Source organism: Juglans regia, chromosome 7 (assembly GCF_001411555.2).
Source record: "Juglans regia cultivar Chandler chromosome 7, Walnut 2.0, whole genome shotgun sequence".
Taxonomy (NCBI): domain Eukaryota; kingdom Viridiplantae; phylum Streptophyta; class Magnoliopsida; order Fagales; family Juglandaceae; genus Juglans; species Juglans regia.
Window position 1 is genome coordinate 46647847 of NC_049907.1, and position 20023 is coordinate 46667869.

General features: G+C 36.4%; 2 protein-coding genes across 4 annotated transcripts; both read left to right on the forward strand.

Annotated features, from left to right (window-relative positions):
• Positions 1 to 427: 427 nt before the first annotated feature.
• LOC108980357 (protein TSS) lies at positions 428 to 13444 on the forward strand. 3 transcript variants are annotated; one of them, XM_018951252.2, is made up of 24 exons: positions 428 to 497; positions 741 to 836; positions 961 to 1025; positions 1131 to 1223; positions 1397 to 1469; positions 2707 to 3018; positions 3300 to 3364; positions 3986 to 4117; positions 4793 to 4834; positions 4944 to 5477; positions 5957 to 6111; positions 6545 to 7052; positions 7332 to 7394; positions 7483 to 7584; positions 7751 to 8065; positions 8148 to 8240; positions 8427 to 8528; positions 8619 to 8723; positions 9850 to 9983; positions 10197 to 10380; positions 10482 to 10613; positions 10821 to 10933; positions 11018 to 11099; positions 11555 to 13444. In XM_018951252.2, the coding sequence occupies exons 2-24, from the start codon at positions 767 to 769 to the stop codon at positions 13190 to 13192; spliced, it is 5112 nt and encodes a 1703-aa protein (XP_018806797.2). In that variant the 5' UTR covers positions 428 to 497; positions 741 to 766; the 3' UTR covers positions 13193 to 13444. The 3 variants fall into 3 exon arrangements, with proteins under 3 accessions (XP_018806797.2, XP_018806795.2, XP_018806796.2); XM_018951251.2 differs by having other exon boundaries at positions 479 to 497; positions 721 to 836; XM_018951250.2 differs by having other exon boundaries at positions 433 to 836.
• A 5336-nt stretch (positions 13445 to 18780) lies between these two features.
• On the forward strand, positions 18781 to 19584 carry LOC108980362 (VQ motif-containing protein 11-like). The gene has a single exon (XM_018951261.2). It carries the CDS (start codon positions 18875 to 18877, stop codon positions 19514 to 19516), a length of 642 nt encoding a protein of 213 aa, XP_018806806.2. The 5' UTR covers positions 18781 to 18874; the 3' UTR covers positions 19517 to 19584.
• Positions 19585 to 20023: the final 439 nt, after the last annotated feature.

The window sequence follows — 20023 nt, forward strand, 5'->3', positions numbered from 1 at the left end:
ACTATGAAATTATTTATCTTTTTAATAGCGATCAACTTTAGGGCTAGATCGTATCACATCAACATAACAAGACAATGAAAAAATAATGAGACTCATGAAAAATTAACGTTTATAATTTGTCTGATAAAGAAAAATTACAAAGAAAATCATGACAGATTTAGAAGTCAATAATGGAGTTGCCAAAAGAGATATTATAGCAGGGAGCTTGTAATGCCAAATTAACAGTCAGTTAAAATGAACGGTCCTCAGTGATGAGAGGATCTTAGGCCACAACACGTGAAAAAACAAAAAGGAACGGCCGCATCATCTTGTGCCACGTGTCAGTACCTCAGGGGGTCACCGTTACCCTCACAAACCCCACCAATCTTGTATCTGTTCTGTGCATGGTCTCCCTCTGTTGCTATAAGACGCACCACATGCGTCGGGGAGAGAGAGAGAGAGAGGAGAACGTGTTAGCGAGAAGGAGAGGTCAGGATTCCTCGCAAATCCATAAAGAGGTTATCTTCCTATCTTCTTCAACATCTTTCACAAGATTTTCCTCACACAACACACTCTCACACACACACACACACTCTGTGTCTCGCTCTTTAAAAAACTCCGCAAATCCTTCCCTCCCCTCTCTCTCTCTCTCTCTCTCTTCCCCCTTCTTCCTCCTCTGTTTTTCATTGGTTGCGGAAGCTGCAATCTGAGATGAGTTTCTGAAGCTGAGTCCAAATACAGATTTTTGTTTTCTTTTTTAGAATTAGTAAGAATAGGAGGAGGGAAAATGGCCCCCAGATCAGGCAGAGGCAAGGCAAACAAAGCCAAGGCTGAAAAGAAGAAGAAAGAAGAAAAAGGTCAGATTCCTATTTAAATTACATAATAAAAAAAAAAACCTGATGTTTTGATTCTTCAACGGGAAATTTGATTATTAATTCATTTCTGTCTCTCACTTTTCTTTTTTCACTTGAGTTTGTGCAGTAGCACTGCCCAGTGTTCTTGACATTACTGTCATCACCCCATATGATAAACAAGTCATTCTCAAGGTACTCAGTTTTCCGTTCTCTCCTCAAATATATATATATATCTTCAGATTTTTTTTTCCCCCTAAATTTCTTAATATAATTAATTTAGAATGAAAATCTTTGAAGGGTATCTCCACATACAAGATACTGGATGTAAGGAGGCTATTGGCGGCGAACGCAGAGACATGCGACCTCACAAACTATTCTCTGTCTCATGAGGTGAGCATGAGCTTCTATCTTTTGTTTTATTTATTTATTTTGTTCATGAACTTCTTGTTTCGAATTTATTGCATTTTGCCTTTCGGGAAAAGATACAACCCTTTTTAAATCTGGCATTGATCGTACAGAAAACTTGGCTTTGATTTCGATTAATCTTCCTAATTAATTTGCAGGTCAAAGGTAAGAGATTGGATAACAGGGTAGAAGTGGTGAGTCTGAAACCATGCAGCTTGAGAATGGTTGAAGGTAGGTGAAGCTCCCACACTAGTAATTCAGCATCAACCATTAGTTTGGTCACGTTTTATCACTCATTTATTAATTAAAAAGTCATCAATCATGTTCCACGGTATATGTTGTACCAAGAAAATCATGAAAACCGAAAAGTTGTTAGGGTTTCAAATTATTATTACCGACACTCTTTTCTTGAATAAAAAATAAAGATTAGTATTATATGTATTTACAGTTTTATTTTACAATTTTACTTAAAAACTCATTTTGTGAGTTTTATTTTAAAATTCAAAATTTAAAATTTAAAATTCAAAATTTTATGATTTTCAATATATAACATGTGGATAAGTAAGTTTTTTTTAAATATATGTAGTATTTTTCAAAAACAAAAGGGTTGTGTACATGAGTAACATGCAAATTAGAATTAATTAAAGAGCATGTTTGAGAAGATAATTGTTTTTAAATATTTTTAAACTATTTTATTATTATTTACAAATCACATACTATTATTTTCATATATTATGAGATTTTTAGTATCGAAACGACCATTTTTCATCTGAAGCGAAAACAGTTCCCGTCTTCCCAGCAAATGAAGTACGGCATTAACCTTTTGCTTTCCTGCCCATAAAAAATGGTACATGTTAGTCTCATGCTGAAAATCTATCTTTTTCAGAGAAGGGAAAAAAGACTAATGTCCAAGATAGCATTAGCAGCCAAGAATATGTCTTCTCTGTCTATTTTGCCAGCGCACTGCACTATTTTTTGTTTTTTATTTTATAGTAAATAAAACATAATGATTTTCAAATTCATATGCCAAAGCAAAATCATTGATGAAAGGAAGAATCATTGGTTTTGTCGTCATCGAGCATATGGCATAAATTATCGTATACGGTGGCCCCTCTACAAAGTGCAATGCTTCCCATATTCTTAATTTAGGTGTGGTTTGAATTGAGATGAAATAAGATAATTTGAGATAAGTTAAATAAAATATTATTTTTATAATTTTAAAAAAATTAAATTATTTATTATATTCTATTAAAAATTTTAAAAATTATAACGATAAGGAAACTTTCAATTTAAACGCGCCTTAATTATCTTTGGTTTGCTGGAAAAAGGTTGAACACTTTTCGCAAGCAGCAGACCTTGCACTCCTTTACCATTCTTCTTGTTTTTATTCTATTATATTCCTAAAGAATCGTGAACTTCTATTGCCCCCAGTAACCGAAATAATTACATCCATATCATAATCTGACAGAGGACTACACTGAGGAAACCCAGGCTTTTGCGCACGTGCGGAGGCTACTGGACATCGTGGCCTGCACTTCGAGGTTTGCCAAGCCCCGACGAAGCCCGCCAACACCGGATTCCAGGTCCAAGAAGAGTAGGGCCCAGCAGGCCAAGAGTCACTCTGGCCCACCCACACCGTCCGATGGACTGGCCCGATCGTCGTCGTCAGATCCCTCCGTTTCTGCGGACAACCTCGGGATGGTCGCCGTCCACCCAACGCCGAAGCTCTCCGACTTCTACGAGTTCTTCTCGATCTCTCACCTATCTCCTCCTATCCTACGTGAGTATCCTTTTTTGTTCTTTTTGGGCTTTCGATTGATTTTCTCGGTGGTCAATCTGATTTCTCATAGATGGGAAAAAAGTATGACTGTGTAAAGAAAAATTATATTTTCTAGAGCACACACTAAAAGATGCTTATGTTTTGAATTATTTTTTGTAACTCAAATAGTTTAGAGTAAGTGACGTTTAACCGACTTGTAAGTAGTTACGGTCACGTCTTAATAATAATAGGCTAGTGGGAAAGTGGATGATGATTTAAAGTTGATTATTTTTGTTTTGCAGATTTGAAGAGATGTGACCAGAAGAATGTTGAAGAAAAGCGAGATGGGGATTATTTTGAAATGGAGGTGCTAATTGCTACTATTCACTTCCTTTTTTTTTTTTGTCAATTTTTTTCGGACTTTGGTACAATTGTTTGTTTGACCCTGAACATCTTTTATCCCGAGTGAAACTCGTAATATCTTTTAATAAATCACCAATGAGTCAATTTAAGCGTGGTTAAATTTTCCTTTTAGCATAGCATTGGATGGCCCTTTTCTCAAGTTGATAAGTTGAGCTAGATGACATTATTTTCTACACAAGATCCAAGTAAAAGTTGTTGAACATTGCCTACTGATGCAGTCGCTTATCAACTTCATCTTGAGTTGAAAAGGAGCGTGTTTTACAGTCTAGCTGCCACCTTTTAACTTACAATGGCTTTACAACATGCCATATTCTAACCCACACCGTCACAATTAGTAATCTACTTGAAATTGTTCTTGATAAAGTTGTCATGTAGTATGATGCATTACGACTACATGCACTTCAAGACATATGGTATGATATATTTCTTCCCTTAACACTTTTTCTCCTTTATGCCTGCCTTTTTTTTAATAATTTTGAATTGTGACTGCTCCCACCTACAAGTTAAGGTCTTTGAGTCTCAAAATAAAAGTTCTTTGGAATAAAGAAGCTTCAAATGCATGCAGATTAAGATCTGCAATGGGAAGTTAATACGAGCGGTTGCATCAGTGAAAGGGTTCTATACCATGGGGAGGCAGTTTTTACAAAGCCACTCACTGGTGGATCTTCTACAACAGCTTAGCAGAGCTTTTGCCAACGTGGGTACTTTTATGTGTTACTTGAATTTTCATTGTATTTTGCTTGTTTTAATTCTATACACTTGTCTACCTACATTGCCTATGAATTGCTCTAACATATATGAGGTTCGGAATTTATCTCCTTGGAATCAACTCAGAGTATGCCAATTGCATAACTTATGCCAACTTGAGAAATTAGGTTGGGAATGGTATACAAATTGGCAAGAAATATTGGTTTAGAAGGCATGGTTTAGAAGAAATATTTTGAGAAACCTCATAACTTTGTCGGTATATAGCGAACTGAATCACCACATGTTGTAAATTATTTGGTATGATATACTTAGTTTCACCAAAATCTTGAAAGCCCTACCAAAAACCAGGTTACAATTTTCTAATTCAATTTCTTTTCTGGAATAAATAGCTGAATTGTCACGGGAGAAGTTTAATTTTCTTCCATCAGTATTAATGTTCAAATTTGTGTACGGTTGCATATAAACCAAATTTGTTGATTTCTGCTGAGTAACCTTTGCCTGGTGAAGTTACCCATGTTTCTTTCTAATAGGATTCTGCTGAGTTTTGTTTCAGTTGGTTGAGATTTGACTCAAGTGGCATATTTTTCATCTGCTATACTATGTTGCTAGTCTGTTTTGAACTAACCTGCCTAGTCTGTAACTGACAGATATGTGATTGATGCAGGCATATGAATCTTTAATGAAAGCTTTTGTAGAACACAACAAGGTCAGTTTCCCATCATAATTGCCATTTTACACGTAAATGTTGTGAAAAGAAAAAAATGTATAAGCTTTTAAATAATTCATCATGATGTTTTTGTTCCCTCCCTTTTCAGTTTGGTAATCTTCCATATGGATTTCGAGCAAATACCTGGCTTGTTCCTCCATCTGTTGCTGATTCTACGTCAGACTTCCTAATTCTACCAACAGAAGATGAAAGTTGGGGTGGCAATGGCGGCGGCCAGGGAAGAAATGGTGAATATAATCTTCGACCATGGGCAACAGATTTTTCAATATTGGCTCGCCTACCTTGCCAAACTGAAGAGGAGAGGGTGGTCCGAGACCGGAAAGCTTTTTTGCTTCATAGTCAATTTGTTGATGTCTCAGTCTTTAAAGCTGTTGCAACAATACGTCGTCTTGTAGATTCCACTACGCAAGCAAACAATTCACACAGTTGTCGGCCAGGCTCAGTCCTTCACAAGGATCGCGTGGGAGATTTATCCATTATAGTGAAACGTGATACAACTGATGCAAGCACAAGATCTGAAGTAAAAATGAGTGGCAGTTGGTTTTCCAATATGTCCGACAAGGAAGTTGCTCAAAGGAATTTGCTCAAAGGGTTGACTGCAGATGAGAGTGTAGTGGTTCATGTAAGTACCTGTCTTCTGTGCTGGAAGGTTGGAAGTATGTGTGTTGAAAATATGAGGAATATGAATCCAAGTTTATGAATCTGATTAACAGCTGCCTCTACGTCATGCTACTTATTGAATTATTCATTTGCCCTTGAGTGTCACTGATTTCTCAGCTGCTCTCTCTCTCTGCATATAAGCCTAGTTTTATTTAAGCATTTTCAGTTTAATTTCTTTCCTTTGCAAATGCATGTGTACCTTTTCCAAATTAGTTACCATAAGCCGCATATGTTCAATGTCCAACCTTCTTCATTGAGGATAATATTTTTCTTTGATATCAAGTCAGAGATGTCTATTCTACTACTGAATAATAATTGTTTTTGGTCGTCCTTGTCCTTGTAATGTCTCTTAACATCTAAACTTCATCATCCCTCACGACGTTGCTGGCTGATCTTTGTTTCATGGGTCAAAATTGTCTCAAGCGGTTGAAACTTTTGCAGGATACTCCTTCCTTGGGTGTTGTTGTAGTAAGACATTGTGGATACACTGCAACTATAAAAGTGATTGGTAATGTGAAGAAGGCAAAGTTTGAGACCCAAGAAATTGAAATTGATGATCAACCAGATGGAGGAGCAAATGCTCTTAACATTAACAGGTTTGAACTATAATCTAATTGCCTCATTACTCAACAGTTTGGTTTTGACCTTTTGCAATTACATGCATGTATTGCCACACAATACTGTGGGCAGGGATTAATAGTATACCAGGCATGTCAGCCGCATCAGATCATTCTCCTGTCCTAGTTGTTACTAAGAAACCAGAGGCAGAAATTGATTGCTTATCCTCTCCTAACCACATGTTTGAATATTCAGATAGATTTGGTTGTCCTCATGAAATGATGGCAAGTTCAGAAAAAAATAGGGACTTAGTTTAGTTCCCTGACACTGTTATCTAGTCTTAGTTTTTAGCTTGTTATTGAATCTACCGACTGTATTGCTTTTGAGAGTTTAAGATATTGTTGTAAAGACTTTACTGTTGCATAATGTATATTACCCTACCGACTGATTGAATACAAAATTCTTTTACAGCTTGAGGCTTCTACTTCATAATTTTAGTGCTGAGTCATACAGAGGAGGTTGCTCACCTCAGTCTACCTTGGATGGTTTAGAAACGTCTAGATGTCTCGTAAGAAGAGTAATTAAAGAGAGCTTGAAAATGTTAAAGGAGAAACCAATTGATTCTGAGAGGTCTATCAGATGGGAACTCGGCTCTTGTTGGATACAACATCTACAAAAGAAGGAAACACTATTACAAAAGAGTTCTATAGGCCAGGATGATGTTAATGAGGCTGAACATGCCGTCAAAGGTCTTGGAAAGCAATTTAAGTTTTTGAAGATAAGGGAAAAGAAACAAAGTACTGTAAGTAGCACGTGGGATAAGGAAGAAATTGATTCTAGACCTGGCAATATGCATGTGGAAACTGATTCGGGAGAGCTATGCAATGGGGAACTTTGCAGCACAGCAGGACTGGAGAAACTACTTTCTGAAGATGCGTTTTTGCGCCTCAAAGAAACTGGAACTGGTTTTCATTTAAAGGTTCCCTTGACATCTTTGTGATAAATTTTACATTATTGACATTCTTAATTTGGTTTCTAAGCCATTTATATTATCGGGCGTTCTCATTTTGACTGGAATACTTTACAAACTAAATTTTGTTCTTTCTTTCTTCTCATGATTAAAAATTTCACTGTTATTGTATTTTTTGTTCCTGTGTTGTTTTTTTGGAACTGGTATTGCTTCTTGTCTACTGATATTGTTTCTTATTATCTTTTTGGCTAATTGATTTGATTTGATTTGATTTGCTTCTTCCAACAGTCAGTAGATGAGCTAATCGTGCTGGCACATCAATACTATGATGAAGTTGCATTACCAAAACTGGTAACGTTCTTTTTATTAACTTTTTCTGTGTTCTGAAGTTTACAAGGATCTTATGCAGGGTTATGAACTAAATCTCTTACTTTGTTAGGTAACGGACTTTGGATCACTTGAACTTTCTCCAGTTGATGGCCGTACACTAACTGACTTCATGCATTTAAGGGGACTGCAGATGCACTCTTTGGGTCGAGTGGTGAGAAAACAATCCCTCTATTTCTTTCTCCCAGGCCCACCCTGCCTCCCCTAACAACATTCTAGTCAAAGTTCCTATGGTTTTGGTCCTTTGCAATTCTGTAGGATTTTGGAATAGCTAAATGTACAATTATTGTAGTGGGCTCTAATCTTATTGTGCAAATCAGGTTGAACTTGCAGAGAAACTTCCCCATATACAATCACTTTGTATCCATGAGATGATTACTCGAGCTTTCAAGCATGTCCTTAAAGCAGTTGTTGCCTCTGTTGACAACGTTGAGGACTTACCTGCAGCAATTGCTTCATCCCTAAACCTTTTACTTGGATGTTGTGAGATGGAAGATGACCAAGAATTGAATGATGATCATCTTCTCAGATTTGAGTGGTTAAAAATGGTTTTAGCCAAAAAATTTGGTTGGACACTAAAAGATGAGTTTCTCCATGTGAGAAAGTTATCTATTCTCCGCGGGCTTTGCCATAAGGTATTTTATCCCTTTGACTGCTCTTGTTGCTGAAGTTTAGTCAATGCATGATTTTCATTTGTATTTGTGATTCTTTTCACAGATTGGATTAGAGTTGATTTCGAGAGATTATGACATGGAATGCCCTTACCCCTTCAGGAAATATGATATCATCAGCATGGTTCCTGTGTGTAAGGTGTTAATTGGTCTCACTCTCCATTTCTGTTTTTGATTCGTTTACTGACTCTTTGAGCCTGCTAATAGTGACTGAAAATATCCTAAATATTTTGATAATCCTGTTTTTTATTTGATGGTTATCATCTCATTTAGGCAGCTAAAATTGGCTCCAACATATATTTGATTTTTGAGTTTTTTTCAACAGCATGTTGGATGCTCTTCTGCTGATGGACGGAATCTGTTGGAATCATCAAAAGTTGCTCTTGATAAAGGAAAGTTAGAGGATGCTGTTAACTATGGAACAAAGGTACTTTTCCACTCTCCTACTCAACCCATATCTTCTTTTCCTAGATAGAAAACAGTAATTTATCTCAGGATGTATTACTTTCATTTGAAGGCACTAGCAAAGATGATAGCTGTGTGCGGTCCCTACCATCGAACTACTGCAAGTGCTTACAGTCTTCTGGCCGTAGTACTTTACCACACGGGAGACTTTAATCAGGTAACAAAATCTTTATTTTTTTAGCTTTATTTATGGGAAATAGAGCTAAGCATCCGTCTTACATTTTTTGAAGTGGAGTACTAATTGTCATAATGTGCATTTTTGTATTAAATGGAGATAATCTTCTTGATTTGCTAGCATGTACAAATTACCTATCAAACAAAATCTTCTTGATTTGCTTGAGTCATTTTCAGTTTCTAGAGTGTATATAGGTTTTTCCTCTTGTATACTTCTCGTGTACTTGGGCTATGTTTATTCTTGGTAATAAAATCTCTTATTAATTATAAAAAAAAAACTAATTGCCTTCGTTTAAGGGCTCGTTTGAACACTTGGAGTTTTTAAAATTCTGTGAATAATAGTGAAATGGTATGTGAATAGTAGTGAAATTGTTTAAGTTAAGATGCTTTATTGGGTTTTGGGATAGGAGAGAAAAATTTGAATAAAAATATTATAAAGTTAAAAAATTGTTTGAATATAATTTTTTGTTTTAAAGTTTGAAAAAGTTGTATTGATTTTTTTGTTTTGTTTTGAAGTTTGAATTAAAATTGTGAGAAGTTTTTTTTTTTTTTTTTATAATTAGTAAGAGATGAGAACACCTACTTACAAGCTAAAACAGAATACAACTAAAGCAAAACATTACAATCATTCCCATTCCTTACAAGATTCTTCACCCAAAAACTTAAATTACTAAGGAAAAACTCCCTAACTTCCCCTAAAGAACGTTCACATTTTTTAGAAGTTTTGAGAATTTCTCATCTTATCTCATTACCCAAACATACTTTAAATTAACGAATCTAGATCTTTTGTTTAGGGCTAACAAAATGCAAAATTCTTGAGTTTGATATATAGCTGATGTAGGATTAAAGTATCTATACAAGTAAGTCGAGCCTAAGTATGCTTTAAAATCTTTGGAATTTGCATTCAAATAATGACACACTTTTAAGATTTTTATTTTGAAGAATGAACAATCTCTCAGACCTACGCCATTGCACAACCATTTTATAATTGATGTTACTGCCAATGGTCTTGTGGGCTGTCTTTAAATTTTGTTGTCACCAAGTCTCACCATGTGTGAGTGGTTGCATTTGTTTTGTTCTCTAAATTCAAGTTCTTTTCCATTTCCTAGGCAACTATATATCAGCAAAAGGCTTTGGATATCAATGAGAAAGAACTTGGGCTTGACCATCCAGATACAATGAAAAGCTACGGGGATCTTTCTGTTTTCTACTACAGACTTCAACACATGGAATTGGCTTTGAAGTAAGTCTAAGCTGTTTTGAACTTCTGCATTTAGCAAAAATAAGGATATTTGCATTTAGTCATTCTAGACTAATGATGCTGTATACTACTAAATACAGAGATTCTGGTAAATCTGAATTTCCTATTAAATTTATCCATGGTTTCAGTATACTTGTAATTGATTCATTTCGCACCCTTTGGTTCTCTTGATTAAACCTATTTTGTAATTGGCAGGTACGTAAACCGTGCTCTGTTCCTTCTTCATTTTACATGTGGACTGTTGCACCCAAACACAGCTGCAACATATATAAATGTAGCTATGATGGAAGAGGGCATGGGAAATGTTCATGTTGCTCTCAGATACCTGCATGAAGCTCTAAAATGCAACCAAAGATTATTAGGAGCAGAACATATACAGGTCTCTCTCTCTCTACATGCATATATGTAGATGTATTTTATATGTATAACTGCATCACATGCAATCTTCTCCTGAGTAAAATGTTTTGTTTTACCTTACAGACAGCTGCAAGCTATCATGCCATAGCCATAGCTCTTTCATTAATGGAAGCATATTCCCTGAGTATGCAACATGAGCAAACTACTCTTAAAATACTTCAAGCCAAACTTGGACCAGAAGATCTTCGTACTCAGGTCACAGCTTTGATATTCCGTGTTTATTGATTTTACTCTCAGGCAGTATTTTCTACGTTAGTGTCTCTATTGCAATCTGTTCAATAAGATAACTTTGCAATATTTCAGATTAAACTGAAGGAATGGTTTCGGCCATTTCACTTTCACTTGGGGAGGTCCAATTTTTTGTAGTTGATGTATGATGATGCTGTTTGTTTATTAATACAGGATGCTGCAGCATGGCTTGAATACTTTGAATCAAAGGCCCTGGAGCAGCAAGAAGCAGCAAGAACTGGAACTCCAAAGCCAGACACATCAATTGCAAGCAAAGGTCACCTTAGGTATTGATATGGTATTCCCAAATTACTTAGTTTCAAATCGAATTATCATGTTTCGGGGCACCAAAACCCTTGATCCTTTTGCAGTGTATCGGATCTCCTGGATTACATAAGTCCTGATCAAGATTCAAAAGGGAGTGATGCACAGAAGAAACAGCGGCGTGCAAAGGTAGGCAGATATTTTTTCTTGCTTTATCAGGATTTAGGAACATCATGTCGATACTAATGTTCTTTCATGATCAGTATAACCTCCTTGCCCCAACATAATCACCTACTTGTCATAGAGAGTAGGTTCAACTAAACTGTCTTGACGCCATTTTTGTTTGTTCTGGTCTGTTGGTGAAAGCGCTAGGTAAACTGGCACCCCCTTTTATGGTGTTCTTTAGGAGTTTGTTTGTTAATGAGAGTAGTCTTGTTGAACTTCAGACATTCTGGGAACCTCTTTTGTCACATCTCAAGCTTTTAAGGTTGTTCTCAGAACATGCTAGAAATTATCTACCAAATATCTGCATATCTAGAGTCAGTCATCTAATAGATCCCCTAAATAAAGAAATTTACAATATTTCCTTTATGGAATTTAACATGCTTCTCATGATTTCATCTATAATTTCCCGGGGTTTTCAGTCAAGTGATAAAACCCATCAAGCACAAAATGATCCTACGGCAGATGGTGACATGTTCTATGATGGCTCAGAAGATACTAAAGATACAACAGAGAGAAATACAGAAGTAAGTAGGGTTGGCAAAGTTAAACCTGAAGAACCTGAAGAAAGTGATGATGTTACAAGAAGTGGACCAAAAACTGTAACTGGAGTTGTTGAAGAATCTACTTCAGATGAAGGGTGGCAAGAAGCCAATTCGAAAGGGCGGTCAGGGAATACTACAGGCCGGAAATTTGGCCGGAGGCAACCAGTTCTTGCAAAGCTGAATGTTAACAATGCTGAATATTCGAACTTTAAAGAAAGCGGTTATAGGCGGGATCTCATTTCACCAGGGCAAAAAACAACTCCAAAGACTATCTCAACTGAGTTGTCTTCATTGAAGCAGTCAAAGGTTATCAGCTTGAGTTCTAGAGGTGATTCAATTAATCCCCAGGCAAAAGCTCCTGCTTCCAAGGTTCCCTCCAGTCCAGCAACTCTTACTTCCTTGGCTTCAAAATCTCTTTCTTACAAAGAAGTAGCTCTGGCACCTCCAGGTACCATTCGAAAACCATTACCGGAGAAAGTAGAGGAGTTAAATGAGGAAAAAACTGAAATCCAGATGCTCAACATTCCACATGAGATATCAAAGGATGGAGAAAGCAGCAATAGCTCTCTAGTTGAAGCAATCCCAAAAGATGTTGAGGTTGAAGAAGATCATGAAAAAAGCGATCAAATGGAACATACTACCCCAAAACTTGAAGAGGTTTCATGTTCGTCTGATCAAGTAAAGCTGGTAGAAACAAATGGGAGTAAGCTTTCTGCTGCAGCTGAACCATTTAATCCAGGATCACTCCCCATGCCTAACCATGCTGCAACAAGTATATATGATGTAAACATCAGTCAAGGCATGCTTGCAGAACCTGCTCTTTCTCCAGTTGTCGACAGGATTCCTTGCGGACCTAGATCACCTCTGTATCTGAGAAACAATTATTCTTTCCGCTTGAAACATGGCTTTCCGAGATATCATACCCGTGGCAAGGAAAGAAGTGGATTTGGGCCACCAAGAATCATGAACCCACATGCACCCGAGTTTGTACCTGGGAGAGCTTGGCAAGCAAATCCTGGTGATGTTAATCCTATCGTTTCAGACGAGTCAAATTCTATGTTTGAAACATGTAGGGCGGAAGAGGAAAAGCTGGATGATAAATCCAATAATGAAATTAAACATAGTGCTTCAAAAAAGAGCTTCACCGAGTCTGAGAAGTCGGAGCTTGTAAGTCAGATATTGATAAGTTTGTTTGTACAGTCAGTTCAGCAAAATACGGATCCTGTGGAAGAGCCTGCAGTTAGCGAGAAGAATTTTGAGTGTTCAGAGAATTCTTTGGATGCAGTAGCAAACGACAGTGCAATTATAGAAATTCTCGACGGGAATGAGGGAAAGGATTTGGTTTCTCAAACAGGTGATGGTAAGCAGCTGGAAATAATAGACGTTAATAAGAAGACTAATGGGGATGATGAAGGGTTTATAGTTGTCCCAAAGAGGAGAAGAAACAGGCAGCAGTTTAGGGATGGTGTAACTGGGTTGTACAATCAGCAATCTATCTGTGCTTCTGTTCGTTAAAGAGTGAGGAAGACCCGAAATGGCATTGCCTATTCACGGAATGCCTCTTCATCTATAAGTGCTGGTCTTGTGAATTTGTTTGCATCACAGCACATATTATATTAAGGGAAGTTTTGGTCATACTCGATTTCATTCTATTGGTTTATAAGTTCACTTGGGACGTTATAATAACCCTTGTAGAAATTTCTCTCTTCTTTCGAGATTTTAGTTGATCAATAAAAGCTAATTGGCTAATACCATGATTTCCTTCTACCTTCTACCTTCTACCTACTTCATGATCCGTTTCCTTCAACTTATTCTTTCTATATTCTCTGCTAATCCGATGCTTTGATGAATTGAAAAATGACTGTTGTACACGTATCTTGAAGTGTTGTTGTTGCATTTAAAGTTCCCCCACCTTCCAGTTTTTTTAGATCAAAACCCACTCATAATAAATTAATACTTCCTTGGGATCAATCTCTGCAGATTTTAGATTTCTGCAATGAATACTGAAAAGCAAGACACAATTCAATTCAATTCAATATACTCAGTCCAGAGTGTGTTTTATTATTTCTGGAAATTCTTGTATAATAAATGGTCCATTATGATACGGATGTTTGCCAGGGGCCCTATTCCCTACCCGGTATTAAAATCTGAACTGATCTCTGGTTATTTCTGACCTGTTTAACTGGGGAGTAATTAAGAAGATTGAAGTAGTTTAGGACAAAATGACTGTACATATATATATCTCAACAAGACAAATATATATTATCTTGGGCAGAAATCACATTAAAATTATATGATTATGGTATCGTGTGTTGCAAAAGCTGCAGAATATTTTGAATTTGTCACAATAATGTTCTTGGACAATAAAAGACCTATATATTATATGTTCATGCAAAACTGCAGTTATAAGTGATGCATTTACTCGAGGCAGTGCCTACAGTGCTTGACCTCAATCTTGTATTTCACTTTTCTTTTTCTTTTTTGACAAAGTTAAACCAGTTACTACTGAATATTATTAATTATTTATCTGCAAAGCCGGTGTAATACGGTGGTTATTAATCCCAAGCAGTAGAATCACAAACATGTCAGAGGCTGCAACGACCAAGATTCTTTGCCATTGATGAATAACTGCATGCGATCTAGCATTCATAGATCAGTTGGCTACCTTCCTGGCATATTTATGTCTTCATCAATCTCTCTCATGCACCCCCATGTCGTGTTCTATTCACATATTCTATATTGACCTGCATTCCAAAGATAATTATGAAAATGGGCAAACATTAACTTCAATAGAATACGATATATAGTCCAAATATATGCATTCTTTTGTTGTATGGCTAAATATTTTTTTTTTATACATTTGGAGAGGGGGGTTTCTAACCCAAAACCTCCATTTTAGAAACTAGGATTTATGTCAATCAAGTCATAGGCTCCCTTTGACGCATGGCTAAAGACTTGAATGCATGTGTTTATTTCCGTCTTCAATTTCGTGTTCTCTAAAGTAGGAGTTAAGCTTGATTAGTTCATTGTATTATGCTAAGCCAAGTCATAATTTGCTACGCACATTCATTAAGCAAAGAGTTCAACATTCCGCTTTTTTTATTGACAAAAACCTCGCATTCACCCATGTATATGTCATGCGCTCCAAATTTCTGTGTTTTTTTCCCAGACTCCTAGACAAAACGAGCAAGTTTCTCTTAAGTCGTATGTTATTTTCTCCTCCATGTACTCCCTCCCCTATATATATATATATATATATATATATATATATATATATATATATATATATTTGCAACTATAAGGCTTATTGAGAAAGCATGCAGTTGCCAATATATTCACACCAATCCACAAATAAAGAACACAGTTTTCCACAAATAGGATAGCTTGGTCCATTGGAAGAAAGAGAGGACGTTGGAGAGTGGAAGATGGTTCTCATATTGAAGGATATCGATCCTTTTTTTTTTTTTTTTCCTTTCCTTTTATGGCCAAAAAAATAAAAGCTTATTATTATTTATTAATACAAAAGATATATAAAAGTAGTGGGGACATGTCACATCTGAGTGGGTTATAACCACAAGAAGGAGAAATGGGTAGCTAGCTAGAAGGGTAAAAAATTTAGAGGTGGTGGTGATGATTACTCTCATATTAGATTTTGATTTGAGATGCCATGATATTCTTCAACAGACGAAGGTTTCTCAATTACGCAAAGATAATGGAGTGGACCCAAAATGATTGGGGAAATGATGTTGTTCCCATTTTGTATGTTTACTTCATATGAGTCCGTCCCAAAAAGTGCTGATGCATGCCTCTCTTCCAAGGGGGAAGTTTTACTTTAGGTTCAATTTATGGAGAGGAAGGGAGTGGGGTAATTTGGGAGAGAGGGCTACCAAAATACCATAGCTAATTATGTCAAGCCAACGTACGTATAAGGTGTTACAAAGTCAAAAAAAAGACCAAAGGAAAGTGATCGCTGAATGATCAATAGGAGTACGTACTAATTTGAAACCAATTAAGATCCTTGAATTAGTTGCATTATGTTAGCAATAGTTGGTCTCTTCTCGATGAAGAACAATCCTTTACTAATTAGTATTGATTAGTTTATGTAATATGTGTTGGTCTCTCGCCACATAATCTGATTTTGTTCATATATAAAAGCCTATATTAATTGAACAAAGTTAGGTTTCGTTTAGTTATACAAATCATCTCATCTCATCTCATCTGTATAACAAAACGAGACCTAATTATCTAATTACTTAAATATTCATAAGAAAGTTGTTTACATATTGCAAGCTAGGATAGAGGTCCCTAAATTATCATTAATTATCACTATTATATAGAAAAAAAGGATGAAAATACAAGACTTGTGTTTAAAGTGCCAGTATTCTCAATATGAAAAATAAGATAGAACCATAGTAGTGGTAAAGTATAGATAGGATGTATTTGTTTGATCTTGCCTTATGGTTAAACTTAAAAAGGTCAATCTTTCAAGTAGTCCTTTGATATCCAAACACCCATGGCTTTGGTACCACTTGTAACGGACACCCAACACTTGTCCCCAAAGCAAAAGTCATCCACTAAAGAACATTATAAAGCCTAAGCTCCTTACTTTGAATGATTGTCCACATGATCTAATACCCACTTTTTTCTTTTTTTCTTTTTTAAACTTAGTGGGTTGTTTGTTGAGTTTCAGAATATTGAGTTTAATTTGTTAGTTTGTTAAAACCCCACTCCAGCAAGCATTTTTCTTTGAACCATAGTCTATTTTCCAATCATGTTGTCCTCCATAGATGCCTCGTATGATTGAGTGTTCCCTTGGCATCTTCCATGGTTTTCATGGGATCCAAACAGATGACACCTTATGAGTGACTTTTGACTATGGAAAAGGAGATGAAAAAAAAAGATTGTACAAGAGAGTGAGTTCGAGTATCAAACTGCACACCGATGTTGACATGACTTTTTTTTATTGAAAAGAAAAATAAGAAAAGAAAAATTTTGAGAGAAGAAAATGCCATTTGTCTTATGAAAATCATTTTTGTCTTCAAATTGTACAATTTCATTAAATAAATGCCTTACATGTCAGTGTTAATATGCAGTTTGATGCGTGAACTCGCTTGTCAGAAGATTTTTTGAAAAAGAGTAAAAGAAAATACTAATATGTTTGTGTTTCTTAATATTGGAAAGCATAGCTCATAGTGGGCATATATTTATTAATCACATGGATATCATTAGGGCACGTGGTCGATGCTTAATAATTTTATAGGTTGACTCTTTACAAGTATGATGATAATTCCTTATTGGGAATTTTAGGCAAAACATGACAGATTATTCTCATTGCTGTATTACATTCATTCCATCCCACGTCATATATTATTTTATGATTTTAATGTACCAAAATGTTATCCATTTTTTAATAAATTCATAGGTTAATTATTTGAACTTAGTTTTTGTTTTCATAAAAAAAAAAAATAATAATAACACAACTCTTTCATTCGTTGTATTTAAGTTAAATAAGGCTATATTTGGAACACAAACTCTCGTGAATCTATTTCAAATCAATTATTGATGTATTTATTACTTTTTTAACTTCTTATAAAAATTTAAATTCATTTCAAACTACTTCATATATTTAAACATATATCTCATTTTATTTAAATTAAAACACATATCCATAAGATTGCTAAAATATTATTATTTATAAATCAATTCATATTATTTAAAATCATCTCAACATTCAAATGTAGACTAAGATGAGGATTCCATATCAAAATCGATTTTTCTTTCTTTTTATTAAAACATGAAAAAAAAAAAAAAAGAAAAAAAAAACGAAGGTAATGGTGCCCTGTTACAAATCTTCATCCCTTTCTAGCATTAATTAATTAAAATTGCTTGCCCTCTAATCCAACCGCTAATTTATTTCATCTAATGGGAACGAAAGAAGCAGCAAAGAAAAGTAGCTGAAATTGTAAGGAAGCCTCCTGCAAAAGTAAAGGAACAACAAATGTCAAGATATCCAGAAAAAACAGACCCCAAAAGCAATACAAAAACACGAAGAGTAAAGCAATGAAATTACAAGGAACCAAGCTAAAGTGGACCTAAAACAAGGCAGGGAGAAGCCTTTGTCCATAATGTCAAAGTACAATCCCTCACGCAAACAAAGGGGGGAAAAGCCAGAGAAAAATATGGGAAAAAGAGAATGAAATTTTCTCCCATTGATTCAACTCTCCACCGCACAACAATGGCACACAAGTAAACAACAGCACAGAAGAAAGAAGAGAAAGACAGACATTACAAGGAAGAAGGAGAGAGAGAGAGAGAGAGAGAGAGAGAGAGCAGACTCTGTGGTTGCTGTCTGTGTAGTCTTTCACATCGTTTCTTGTTTCAATGCCCCGCTGACCCCGCGTGAATCATCATTGAATGCCAGCTCATTCTTCATTCATTGCTCCATTTGTTTTCATTCTTTCTTTTTTATTTAAAGTTTCAAACTACTGTTTCATTTCCTACTTCCACTCTTGTTTACCTTATGAAAGGAAGCAAGTCACTGGCATAAATGTATCCACAATTTCATTATTCATTTCTAGCGGATTTGCTTGCTATTATTCAAGCAAATACCTGTAGGACCACATAAATATGGCCCTTGTTAAGAGTCCAAGATATGAGTTTAAGACAAGAGGATCGGTCTGGAAGAAAATAAGTCTTATATAAATATATATATATAATATATAACATGAAGAAGATAGGTACTCGGGGGTTGCCTGGTGCTTTCTATGAAACTCAAGCGCAGGAACACATTGACTTCAATGCCACTATTTTTTTTGGCCTAACATGAATGAGAATAAAAAAAAAAAAAAATGGCACCAATTCCATGTTTTAGACAGAGGGGAAGTAGTAATAAAACACGTCCACAAAGTACAAAGTAATTATACATGCTTCTCATCTGAGCTCCTGATGATCTATCCGTATGCCTCAGTCTGACATTTCCACCACACAGTACCCCCAATAAATCAGAGCACCCCAAAGGCCCAAAACTCGGGGTTGAAAAAATAAAAAGCAAGTACGTGAGAGTAAAAGATAAAAGATATGTATTTATATGTTTAAAAGCAACCCTCTTTCTCTCTTATAGCAGGTATAAAACCTCACGTTTCAGCCTCCCTTCCCGCTTTCTTTCTGATCAGACACTTATCTTTCTCTCTCTCCGTGATGGCTTCCAATACCAGCAACTGCAACGCCATCATGCACTTACCAACCTATGCATCCGACCCAACCTCACCCAACACCACCTTTGTCCAAGCCGATCCTTCAAATTTCCGGGCTGTGGTTCAGAAACTAACCGGAGCCCCTGACGACCCTTCTGCTCTAAAGCTCCCTCTCACCCTCAAACCTGCACACCACCACACCACCCCTAAACCCACCAACACAACCGCCGCCGCAGCCGCCACCGAGATGGGTCCCAGAAAACCCACCTTCAAGCTCCATGAGCGCCGGCACGCCACCAAAAAGCTTGAACTCAACATCGAACACGCTGCCACCTTCAACAAGCACTGCATGGCCAAGCCCAGCTTCAACTCCGGACCGTCATCGGCACCATCGGCTTCTTCTTCTGGGTCTCACGTAAGGCAAATGATCTTCTCCCCAGTGTCTCCTTTGGAGTTATACGGTCGTGGCAGCCCGAGGACGCCGCGTGAGATGGAGGAGGAAGAAGAGAGGGCCATTGCCGAAAAAGGTTTCTATTTGCACCCGAGTCCACTCAGTACTCCAAGAGGGTCTGACCCTCCTGAGCTTCTGCCTTTGTTCCCCCTGCATTCTCCTAGAGATCTGATTCACAATCCGCATTCTCATTAATAATTTTGTATCAAAGTAATTATAGTTTTATGGATTTAATTTTCTAATATCAATTGAAATATATGTTTCGTTAATTATTACTGATTCGAGTATTGATTTAATTAGTTTTATTTATTTATTTATTTATTTATTCATGTCCTTCCATTCCATGCAATTTGCATTGCAGCTCTGAACGAAGAAGACGAAGAAGAAGAAGAACATTTCTTTTAAGAAAACAATTATTATTTTACGTTTAAGTTATCGACAAGGCTAGCTGAAAATTGAGGCCGTCGGATTTAGTGACCGGCAGAGATTTAGAGAAAGGCAACGAGGCCTATATTTGACGAAACAAACGGCTAGGATTTGTAGTTGGGTAGTTAATACGATGTTGTCAGGACTATGATGACATTAGTGTAAAGTGGCTGCTCTAAATCCAGGGGTCTGATTCCTCTGACGCAAGGTTATTAGTTCAAAATTTGAAGGATATAGCCCAATCTTTCACCGTCGAGATATGGACGGTCAGGATGG